The sequence below is a fragment of the Stegastes partitus genome, unplaced genomic scaffold (assembly GCF_000690725.1).
Source record: "Stegastes partitus isolate 25-593 unplaced genomic scaffold, Stegastes_partitus-1.0.2 Scaffold188, whole genome shotgun sequence".
Classification (NCBI taxonomy): domain Eukaryota; kingdom Metazoa; phylum Chordata; class Actinopteri; family Pomacentridae; genus Stegastes; species Stegastes partitus.
Genome location: NW_007577919.1, coordinates 228,556 through 240,933, shown reverse-complemented (window position 1 = coordinate 240,933; position 12,378 = coordinate 228,556). Strand labels below are relative to the sequence as shown.

The 12,378-nt window shown below is 40.6% G+C and overlaps 1 protein-coding gene across 1 annotated transcript in view; it reads left to right on the top strand.

Moving 5' to 3' along the window:
• Positions 1–852: 852 nt before the first annotated feature.
• The window catches only part of LOC103356173 (polypeptide N-acetylgalactosaminyltransferase 18-like), a 160,251-nt gene continuing 148,725 nt past the window's right edge, over positions 853–12,378 (top strand). The window contains exon 1 of the mRNA XM_008280244.1: positions 853–1,087. Within this exon, the coding sequence (XP_008278466.1) occupies positions 853–1,087 (235 nt within the window). The remainder of the gene's footprint in view (positions 1,088–12,378) is intronic.

Sequence of the window (12,378 nt, the reverse complement as noted above, 5' to 3'; positions counted from 1 at the left end):
GGCCCTGGAAAGCTTTTAATTTAAGAATCAAAGTTAAACAAAAATAATATATTTAAAGATTCTGAATTCACAACATGAACAAACAATGTATATTTCAGGTTTTTATCTTTAATATTTCTTTAGATGTTGTTGTTCAAACAGACTCTAATTTCACTGTGAGATCTGCTGGAAGAGGTTCAACGAGCAGGTTTTGAAATTTCTTTTTTCCCAAAGTATTGAGCTAAAAAATCATAGATGGCATTATAAAGATCAATGCTTTAATATTTAATGTTTTAATATTTTTTATGTAATTAATTGATTTTCATAAAGTCCCAGCTGGAGTTGTTTTCACATTAAATGAAGCTCCAACAGGCTGCAGGTAATTTTGCTTCAGTCCCAAACATGAGCTCCGTCCGCAGCTTGGACCAGCGCGCACCTGTTTGGATTCAGTCATCCAGCAGGTCGATGCTCCTCCATCCATCAATCCTCCATCCATCCTTCATCCATCCCTCCTCCACCTCCTCCACCTCCTCCTCCGCCCTCCTGCTCCAGCTGTGGGGGGCCGGCCCAGGCTCTGGTCCCGCCTCCTGCTCTTCCATTGGGCCGCCGAGGCTCCGGGCGGCGGGGAGCAGCGCTGCGGCTCACAGACTCTCCTCGGCGGAGCGCAGCGTGATTCTCCGGCTGCTCAGCGGGACTCCGGCCGGATCAGCAGCGGAATCCTCCACCTGCGGCCCCCCCAACCGGAGCAGCGAGCGATGCCCGAGCCGGCGCCGGAGCGCGCAGAGGCGGACTGATCCGCGGCTCCGCGTCCGTCTCCTCGGCGCACCTGCCGCCGGCGCGTCGGGATCCGGGCTTCCGCGGAGGGATGTCGCGATGCTGTGCACACGGAGAACTAAAACTTTGGTGTCGACCTGCGTGATCCTGAGCGGGATGACCAACATCGTGTGTCTGCTGTACGTCGGCTGGATCACCAACTACGTGGCCAACAGCGGAGGGAAAGTTGCGGAGGAGGCGGACAGAAAGTTGGAGGAGGACAGCAAAGGAGAGACGCTGAGGATTATGGAGAGGCTGGAGCGGCTGGAGAGCGTCGTGAACGAGCACATTAAAGGTAGGAAGAGAAAGTTGCGCCAGTGTGCGACACTGAGCAGCCCGCAAACATCATTACAACCTCATTTAATCTCATTAATCAGCAAACATGTGAAAAACACGCGACTTCCGGCTCTTTAAAGTGACTTTTTGCTGCTTTTGTCTTTAAATGTGAAAATGTCAAGAGTTAAATGAGTGAATTCCTTCAGTTTGAGGCTGAATTCAGTGAACAAGTTGAACTAAAGGGTGATTAATGCAGGATTTGGTGGATTATTAACGTGACCTTTGACCTCCGTCATGGTAATCAGCTGATTGCTGCGCGTGCTCTGCAGGTTGTTTTCAATTAAAGAGTTTAATTACACTGAAAAGGAAATTACTGGATGAATTTTAATGCATTAATTCCTTCAGCTGGCAGCTGAATTTAATGAACAAGTGAAGTTAAAGTGGTGACCTCTGACTGTTTGTAGACTTTGTTATTTCTGATTTTTACAACATGTCAGGATGGAATTAAGCTGCAGTAGGCAAAAAAAACCAAAAACAACAACAAAGACAAAATAAGGAATATGTATATAAAAATCATAAACAGGTTAAAAAATAAAATGTGTGAACGGTGGAAAATATAAATGAAAGAAACATAAAATAATAAAATACAGTATTTACATATGTTGTACGTGTTTGCAGGTGTTTTAAATTAAAGTGATGAATTAAACTTTAAAAAGGAAATTATTGGATGGATTTTAATCAGTTAATTCCTTCAGGTGGCGACTGAATTGAATTAACAAATGAAACTAAAGTCGTCTGTTAATGCAGGATTTGGTGGATCGTTAAGGAGACGTTTGTGACGTTCAAACTTTTCATCAACAAACAAACAAAAACCAACATGCAGCAGGTTTGTTCTGCCATCTTTTAGGTCCTCAGAGCTGTGAGGTCCAAATCTTAGTGTTAAAAGAGAATCGTTGGACCAACTTGAATTGGTGACACACAAATGAATCAGAATTAAGTCAACAAGTTATATTAATGCGACTAATTTCAGGTAAATTATCTTAAATCGTTTGATTCCTCTCAAATGAGCAACTTAAATATTAGATTTATCAAAATGTAAAACGTGATTTTAAGGAGCAGTAAACCTGATTTTTGCACTTTTCCTGAAAGTCAAACGCTAGTTTTAAGCTCGTGTTTTGGGTGATCGCTGAGAATCTTTTCAAGTCAAGAAGCGAACTGTGTCTCTGAGTGGAAGTGACTCAATAAACTGGATTAAAAACAAACTCCAGCTCCAGGAGTCATGAGGTCTGCAGGTCAACCTTTATATTCTAGAGGAAGAAGAAAAGCAGCAGATGTTCACTTTAAAGAGACGCTGGTGCTTATTTGTTTGCTGTCGTTGAAGCCTGTTTACGAGTCTCGTGTTGTTCGTGGAGAATCGTCTGATTACACCTGGTTGTTTGAAACCAATCACAGCTGTGTTGGGCGGAGCTTAGCCCAGGATGTAGCGACGGTGCCCCTAAAAGTAGCAATGAAGGGGTTGTTTAGGTGGAATATTTGCACTCAGGGAGACGAGTACAGTTTTAAAATATTGTTTTTATGTGTAGCGAAGGGGATTATGAAAATATTTAAATGCAGGTTGAAGAATTTGAGGCCAAAACTGTGTCAATTGTGCAACATGAACAACCTGAAGTCTGCCTCTGATGCATCAAACTACAACACAGCTTCTGATTCGCCAGGAGGAGTCTGGAGTTGCTGCTCGTTATTATCTTACTGTTATAGTTGGAAAAAAAAACAAGCTCTGGCTTGTTTCACCCAATCACAGTCGTGTTGGGCGGAGCTTAGCCCAGGATGTAGCGACGGTGCCCCTAGAAACTCGTAAAGGGGGTTGTTTTGGTGGAATAAAACTGTCAAAAAGTCATTTAATGAAAGAACCAAATCTTCAGCAAAACTTGACTTTTTTTTTTTTCTTTGAGGTTGTTTTGCAGCGTAAACAACCAAATGTTTACTTCTGGTGTTCTGCTTTGACTTGTTTGTGTTTCTATAAACCGATCACATTTGCGTTGGGCGGAGCTTAGCCCAGGATGTAGCGGCGGTGCCCCTAAACATAGGAAGGGGAAACTTGTGATGTAATTTGTTTACCGCAAAAAACAAGCACTTCTGTTTCCCTGCACGATTCAAATCTTCAGCAAAACTTGACATTTTGGGTTTTTTGAAGTTGTTTTGTGTGAAATTTGCAGCGTAAACAACCAGATGTTTACTTCTGGTGCATCAGACGACTGGTTATGTGCAAAATATGTGCGACTTTAGCAGATGCCGTGATGAGTTTCCTCCAGCTGTATGTCGTGATTCAGCGTCGGCTGAAACTGTGAAACTCCAGGTTTGAACTTTAGCAACATCTGCACGCTTTGCTGCTCCAGTTGGCACTGTAGTTCAGACCTTTTACGTAATTCTTAAGCCTTGAAATGTCCTATTGTTGCTTCCTGCAATGTCTTTTTATAAACTTTCTGTTTTGCACACATTTTGATCTTCAAAATGTTGCTGTTCATTCTGCTTTATGATGACAGAAAAAAGGGTTTGGAGTTTCAATATCTTGCTGCACCTCATTACCGTTCTGCTAAACATGAAAAGCTTTGACTTGTTTGTGTTTCTTTAAACCGATCACGGTTGTGTTGGGCGGAGCTTAGCCCAGGATGTAGTGGTGGTGCCCCTAAACATAGCGACGGGGGATGTTTTGTTGGAATATTTGCACAAAGGAAGGAGAAAACTGTCATTAAAGTAATTTATTGAAAGAACCGAGCAGGTCTGTTGTCCTGCACGATTCAAATCTTCACCAAAAATATTTGGTTTAGAGGTTTTTTGTTGTTGTTTTGTGTGAAAAGTGCAGCGTAAACAAATCAATGTTTACTTCTGGTGCTTCAGGATGCTGGATATGTGGAAAATATGTGAGAGTTTTGTGGCTGTTTCCTGAAGCTGAAGCTGCAAAACTTCACTTTTCCTTTGTACTTCAGCTCAGACCTTTAACGTATTTATTAACCTTTAAATCATCCTGTTGTTTCTACATAACCAGAATAATGTTTGCAGTCTAACAGGTTGATGGAGATCAGTAGATTAAACGTATTTATTTTATTATTATTTTGCAGAAACGAGACCTTTGAATGACTTTTTACAGTTTACCTGAAACCAGGTGACGTTTTCTGCAATGTTTTCTGTAAACGCAGCATTTTAAGCTTCAGCTTTGCAGCCGATCGTGTTTTAAACTGTTTAAATCGTCCGTTGTGAGTAAAACGAACAGTACATTCATTTTTTGTGCCTAATGCGTTGAATTGAGATGTTTAAAGGATGAAAAAGAGGCGTTTTCTGTCGGTTTTATCAGTCTGCGGCTTCACCGATACATTACGAGCTCTTATTGGCTGATTATCGTCGGTTCTGGATCGGTTCCTTCGTTCTGCCGGATTCTGTTTCTGACTGATGTTCAAACTGAGCGCAGCGTCAAACCCGTCGACAGTTCGTGTCCCACTTTAACGCACTATTTGTGTTTGCGTCATCGGCCCATTTTAAGGTCCAGCCCACATTCAGAAACCAGATCAGGTCGAGTGTTCAACGGCAGCATCCGGGTCAGAACTGGATGGATGGATGGATGGACGGAGACCCACCAGAGTTCATTGATGAAAGCTTCTGTTTCTCTGATTATCCTCCTCAGAAGCAACACGAGCTGAGAAGCAGGACAAACTCTCAGGTTCTGTTCCAGTGAAATAAACCTTTTATATGTTTAACTTTAGCAATTATTGAAAGAAAAATTACACAAAACAATACAGATGAGATACAAAATAATACAAACGAGACATAAAACCGCACAAAATGGCAGAAAAGCAACACAAACATGGAATAAAATGACAGAAACAAGACACAAAACGACAAAAACAAAAGACAAAAGGGCAAAAACAAGACAAAAAAACACCCACAAAATGGCAGAAATACAACACAAACATGAAAAAGTGTCAAAAACAAGACAAACAACGAAAACAAGACATGAAATGACACGAATAAAAATTAAATGCTAAAAATGAGACACACACAAAAACAAAAAGCCAGACACAGGATGACACAAAATGACAGTAAAGTGACACAAAACGACAAAAAAGTGACACAAAGCCACCAAAGCAGGACACAAAATGATAGAAACAGGACACAGAATGACACAACACGACAAAAACGTCACACAAATGATCAAAAATGTGAAACAAAGCAACCAAAAATGAGACAAAAATAACACAGAATGACAAAAAGGTGGCACAAAACAAAATAAAGAACAAACAAATAGTCAAAAACGAGACAGAGAATGACAAAAACAAAAGACAAAAGGGCAAAAACAGGAGAAAATACCCCACAAAAAGGCAGGAAATGAAAGAAACAAGACATAAAACGACACAAGCATGAAATAAAGAGTCAAAAACAAGACAAACGACAAAAACAAGACATGAAATGACACAAAGGACAATTAGATCCTAAAAACGAGACACAAAACGTAACAAAAAGTGACAAAAGCAGGACACAGAATGACAAAAACACGACAAAATGACAAAAACATCACACAAAAGAACAAAACAGTGGCATAAAACAACACAAAGAAGAAACAAACAGTCAAAAACGAGACACAAAGTGTCAGATATCCGACACAGAGCGACACGTGTTCGGGGGTTTTGATCGTTTGTGCAGAAAACGACCAGGTTTCGTGCGTTCGCTGCAGATCCGGTCCTCCTCTGACCTTGTGCGGCGTTAAATTGAGATGTTCTGTTTCGTCAGCTGCAGCTCAGACAGCCGTCACAGTCTGCGCCGGAAAATGTTCGCTGAAAAGGGAAAGTGTGCAGTTGGAGGGCTGCACTTGAACGCACCGTCACATGTCGTCAGTCTGAGCTGTCGGCTTCACCGCGGCGTCGCTCGTGTCTTCAGGAGGATTGTGGGTCGGAGCGGCGGCTGGATCCAATCCGGCAACATGCAACCGGATGCAGCAGGACACGGTGGTATTTTTAGAATACTGTGTACTGGAAGGAGTTTGTGGAGGATGAATCCTGCGCTGGAGCCGATATCGGAGCTGTCCGTCCGCTGTTTAATGTACGATGTGAATAATGGAGCTGAATCTGGTGTCAAGTGACCCGAAACGTGAGATTTCATCCTGCAGAGTCCAACAAGTAACGCACACGTGAAGTAAAATGTAAACAAGGAGACACAAAATAACACAAATAAGGAACACAAAGTGACAAATAAATAAAATGGAAATAAAAAACAAGACTGAAACTGACACAAGCATAAAATAAGATGTAAAAATGAGACACAAAACAACAAAAGCCAGAAAGAGAATGACACAGAATAACAAAAAATGATACAAAACAACACAAATAAGAAACAAAACGACAAAAACAGGACAAAATTATAAAAAGCATCACAAATTGACACAAACACAAAATGAAAGGTAAAAAATGAGACACAGAACAACTGAAAAATGAAACAAAACGACAAAAATGAGACACAAAATAACAAAAATGAGACAAAACAACATGAGCAGAAAACGAAATGACAAACATCACACACAAATTGACAAAAGCAAGACATAGAATGACACACATGCCCCAAAAAGTGACACAAAATGAAAAAAATAGGATACAAACTGTCTAAAACGATACACAAAACACCAAAAATGAGACACAAATTGACAACAAAGCATCACAAACTGACACAAAAATGAAAAAAATGTAACAAACAAGATTCAAGTTAAGACAAAAAGAAACAGAATGACAAAAACGAGACACAAAATGTCAAAAATTAGACACAAAACATGAAATACATGACAAACACAAGACGAACAAAAAAATGAGACACAAAACGACACTAAATGACAGAAAAACAGCACACACTGACACAAACATGAAATAAAATGGAACAAAACAAGACTAAAATTGCGACAAAAAGGAACAAAATGACAAAAACAAGACACAAAACAACAAAAACCAGACACAGAATGACGCATAATAACAAAAAATTGACACAAAACAACACAAAAAAAGAAACAGAATGACAAAAACTGGACACAAAATGTCAAACATGAGACACAAAACATGAAATGCATGACAAACACAAGACGAACAAAAAATAAGACACAAAACGACACTAAGTGACAAAAAAGCATCACAAACTGACACAAACTCAAATAAAATGTGAAAAACAAGATGCGAAACCACAAATCAATGTACAAAAATGAGACGTGTAACGAAAACAAAACGTGAAACACAGTGAGAAACACAAACACAAAAAAATAATAAAATAAAATAAAAAAAGATCCTGTTCCTCCCACACAGCCTGCTGTTGGCATCAGCGCCCGATCACACTTGAATTTGTTCTGTGGCTCTGATCCAGGTTGTTTCCTCCTGACTAGATCCTCGCTTGTGTCGTATCTGCTCTCAGATGGACGTCGCTTTGGATGAAAGCATCTGATAAATGAACCTGTAGAACTGGAGAAACACAAGATGAACGACAAAAACGAGACACAAATGGACCAAAACAGCGTCTCAGACATAAAAATCAAACAGATTTCTGATGTTTTTATATTGTCTGTATTTAATGGTCTTGACAGTTTTGTGCTTCGTACGTTTTCTGGCTGATTCTCCGTTCAGTCGGCTCAGCAGAAACCGGACCCCCGGGCCCGGCTGGAGATCAGGTTCTCCTCCGGCTGGTGTTTCGTTTCTGGCTCCGAGGAGCAGATTCAGGTCGGCGGTGCATATTTCAGCACGGCCGTCTGCAGACGCTGGTTCTGGCTGCGGCGCTGCTGCATGTGCATGATTTAGAGGAATCCTGGGTTTAAAAAATGGATTCGCCGTGACTCACATGTGAGGGTTTGATCTGCATTGTTTGTCCTGCCAAGTCTTATTTTTAGTCGCCTCGTTTATGAGTCAACGCGAGTTGATCCGAGCTGACAGTCGACTGAAGCAGAGGCCGGACTTCTGAGGCTCGGTGTGTGTCACGGTGCGGGTTGTGTGTCTGCAGCGTCACCAGACAACACAAACGGGACACAAACGGGATGAAATGTGAAAAACGAGACGCAAAAAGACAAAAGCGAGACACAGAATGAGATCAAAAAGAAGCAAAAACAACAAAAAAACGACAAGAAATAATGAAAACAAGGCACGAAACGATACAATAAGACAACAGAAACGTCACAAACAAGAAATAAAACGAAAAACGAGCAAAAACGAAACACAAAACGAGAAAAGCGAGACACACAATGACAGGAAAAAGAAACAAAAACAACACAAAACCACACAAAATGATAAAAACGAGACGCAAAATGATAAAAAAGGACAAAAAATGCATCAGAAATCGAAACAAACATGAAATAAAATGCCAAAAATGAGACAAACTGCAAAAGCAAGACACAAAACAACATAAAAAAGAAACAAAAACAACACAAAACCACACAAAATTATAAAAAAGGATAAAAAAATGTGTCAGAAACCGACACAAATACAAAATAAAATGTCACAAACAAGACAAACGACAAAAGCAGAACACAGAATGACTCAAAATTACAAAAAAGTGACAAAAAAACAACACAAAAAGAGAAAAAAATGACAAACGCAAATGCAAAATGTCTTAAATGAGACAAAAATAACCCAAAAAAAAATTTTTTGCTCTTATTTACAAGAAAAAAAATCTATATTTAAAATAGATTTGAACTGTTATTCTACATATTTGTATTTAAATAGTTAAATTATTGATAACTCGTAAAATCACATAAAAATGATGAATTTACATGTTAAAAATAAAATAACAGGCAAAACTAAAATAAAAAAAAATCTGTATATTTGGTGTATTTTCAAATTTTGACGATAAAATTATGCTTTTTTTTTTTTTACTGTATTTAATTTAGCAAAAAATATTTTATAAATATTTGCTGTTTATTTAAAAGAAAAAATATGTGTAATAAAATGTAAAAAATTCTACATTATTACTATTTTTTTTACTTATTTTACTCTATTTTGTTAAATGACGTCTTACCCAGTAAAATTGCAGAAAAAAACAACAAATTTTCATGTAAAACTGCAAAAAATTATTCCAGAAAATCGAATTCAATGTGATGCAAACCAATAAAAGACTCACACAAAGTGACCAGAACGTCATTAAAGAGCCACAAAACGAACACAAACATGTGAAAGTTTGTGTTGTTGTTCGTCCTCCTGCTGATGAAAGTTTTTACATAAATGAAGCCGAGCTCCAGTCGCGGCAGCTGTGAGGTTCGTACCTCGCCGGTTTCTCCGGATCATAAATTCCACCTCCGTCCCTGCTGAGGCTTTTTGTAAAACACTTCCAAAGCTCCGAGAACATCACAGCTACATCTGCAAGCGGCTAAATTTAGATTCCTCCTCTGATTGAAGCGCCGTTGCTCCTGTTTCCCTGGAAAAGTTCCAGCAGCGGAAATCTGTAAATGCGGTTCTGTTCACAGTGATACCTCAGAAACCATCATGCAATGCTTCGTTCTGAAACCAGATCAGGCCGGACTGATCCGTCCACGTGAGGAGATCTGTTCTGGACTCGACAGGTCCACAATAAATAATCAGGACAGCAGCAGAAACAATAAAAATGACGTCATGATATCCAGCTGCATTTAAAACACATTAAAGAGTTTCCTTGTTCAGTACCAAGATGGCCGACTTCTTGTCATCTCACGGTTCTCTTATCGTTCGATTCAACCAAATGAAAACGTATTAACCGATGAGGCAGAAGAAGAAGAAGGTCGTGGATGTCAGAAAACGTGTATCATAGAAAAAAATGAACAAAAACCAGATTTAATCTTTTGATTGCGACACCTGGATGGATGTAAAATTGTCCCAAATGACTCAAGAGTGATCTGAAATTGCAGAAAATTAGTTTAGAATCGCACAAAAAAATTGTTTGAAATGGCTCAAAAATTCTGCGAAGTGACTCAGTTTTTCCTAAATGACTCAAACTTTGTCCACAATGACTCCAACATGTGCTCCGAATAACATTAGAATAGTCTAAAATGACAAAAAATTGTACTTAAAATGACTCGATGATTGCCTAAAATAATTTCAAATTCTTGAAAATGGCTCAACAATTATCAGTTATATATATAAAAAAAAGGTGCTGAACAGAAACCAGATCCAGTGTTCAGACTGTGACACCTGGATGGATGTAAAACTGATCTGGTGTCAGGTATTAACAGAATGGTTGTTCTGCGTAAAATTGCAGAAGAAGAAGAAGAAGAAGGTCGTGCATGTCAGAACATGTATCGTAGACCAGCTGTAGTACCGGGTTGTTCCACCAGGGGGAGCCTCTGAATGTTTAATACTGTTAGCTAGCAACGGGCACCATGACAACGTTGGCATTAATGACCTCCGACCAGAAATCTCTGTCCTACGTGAACTGACTTCTGTGGAGGCTGTTTCAAGATGAGCCGGTTGGCGAACACATTCAGGCCGACTGCAAACTGCGATTTTAACAATCTTATGAGTTCACAGCTAGCTACGCTGTACGACATGAATCTAACAAACTTTAGGCACGACATGAAGTTTGCTGTGTGCAGATTGTAGGATGAAAAGCTGAATCACGGCCTACGATGTACGTGACGTCATCAGCGTCCATCCACGATAAAGAAACTAGCGGATCGTGAACGTAGCCCTCGTCCTCGTGGCATTGATGTGTTTGGAGAGAAATCCCAAAAAAAAGGAGAAGGAGGAGAATATGGACGTAGCTCGGAAAGAGAGGCTAACATGGGATGCTAACTTTGCAAAGGGAGCTAGCATCACGCTGATCGGTACATCATTTCATACCTCGTTTCTATTGGTTAGTTAGTTGACGGAGGTCTCAGCAGCAGCAGTCACACTGAGAGACGATCAGACCACGACGTCCTTGAAGCCGTCTCACAGAGCGACGTAGGACCACCGACTTAGAGCCAAGACCACAGATATCGCCACGATTCTCTCACGATCGTTATCTTTCGTCTACGAAAAATCGCACAGCGTGTAGCCGGCTTTAGGCTCTTTTTTGATCCGCGTCATGTGCAAAGTCACAAATCTAGAGTTTAGGTCCATGTGGGTATCGCTCAGCAACCTGAAGTCAATCCTTCTCCTACATCCATCACCACGTATCTTAGGGGGAGCAGAAGTTGTCGGGTACTCGTTGTAAAACCCACTTTAGTCCTGATTGAAGGTCATGAACCTGCACAGAAGTCTTCGTCATGTTGCCCCTCGACCAGCTAAACTCCCACAATGCTCTCTGCTTGCAGTTATTTCTGAATGCATTGATATTTGGTAGTCGAGCAGGACTCGATATCTGCAGCTACGATATATTTAATAACTCGCATTGCCATCGATGTTAAAAATAGTCCTTTCAGCCCATACAGTAGCGTTCTCTGCACTTCAAGGTTGAGACACAATGAGCAGAACGTTCGACTCGGCTTTTATTCATTCCTGCAGCTGAAACTGTACGTTCTGTTCCTTTGTCTAAGGGAGGCCATCGTGCTCTCTTTATCTTAAACCGCATATTTCCGTGCTGCCCACACCAACAGCAGCAGCAGCAGTTTGTGATCCTGGACAGAAAGCGACGTGAAACTTATCAGCAGGAGTCACTATCAGCCTCGTGGCTCTTTGGCTCCGCTTGTATCCCCCAATTATCTTCCTAAAATACAGATTACGTTCGTCCCGAAAGGCTGCGTCGAAGCAGCTGACCGGCGCTGATACGAAGCCGCAAACTTCTCCCAAGTCTCGAGTCGTGTCAGAGGTGCAGGAGGAGTTTTCTGAGACTCGCAAGTTAATTCACTCGCAAACTAACAGCATCGGCTTGTGTCACCATCTGTCGGGATCCACATTACACCTGCTGATCAAAGGTGTCTCTGGATGCGTGTCTTCAGGTGTTTTCCTGCCTTCGTGGTGTCACATACAGCTGACTGTGTTGATTAGAAACAAGGAGCTCGTTAGCGCCCGGCCTCAGCTGCAGCTTCACGTATGATGAGATGCAGTGAAAACGTCTCACCTGCAGCTCTGTCAACTCGTGTTTTTAAACTTCCTGATGTCCACATTGGATTTCTTTGTGTTCATCGGATATGTTGTTGTTTCTCCACTTCACAGCCAAGAAATACATTCATGAGTGTATTCTAAAATGATTTCACCACTAAAGGAACCATTTCTAGAAGATTGTCTTGGTATGTTCTGGAGGTAAAATGGTCCTTCCATCGTCTAGAACTTGTTCTGACCAACCACCATCACACATGAGCCTGGAAAGTTTACCCAGAATGCACTTTGTAAAGTTTTCTAAATTCTT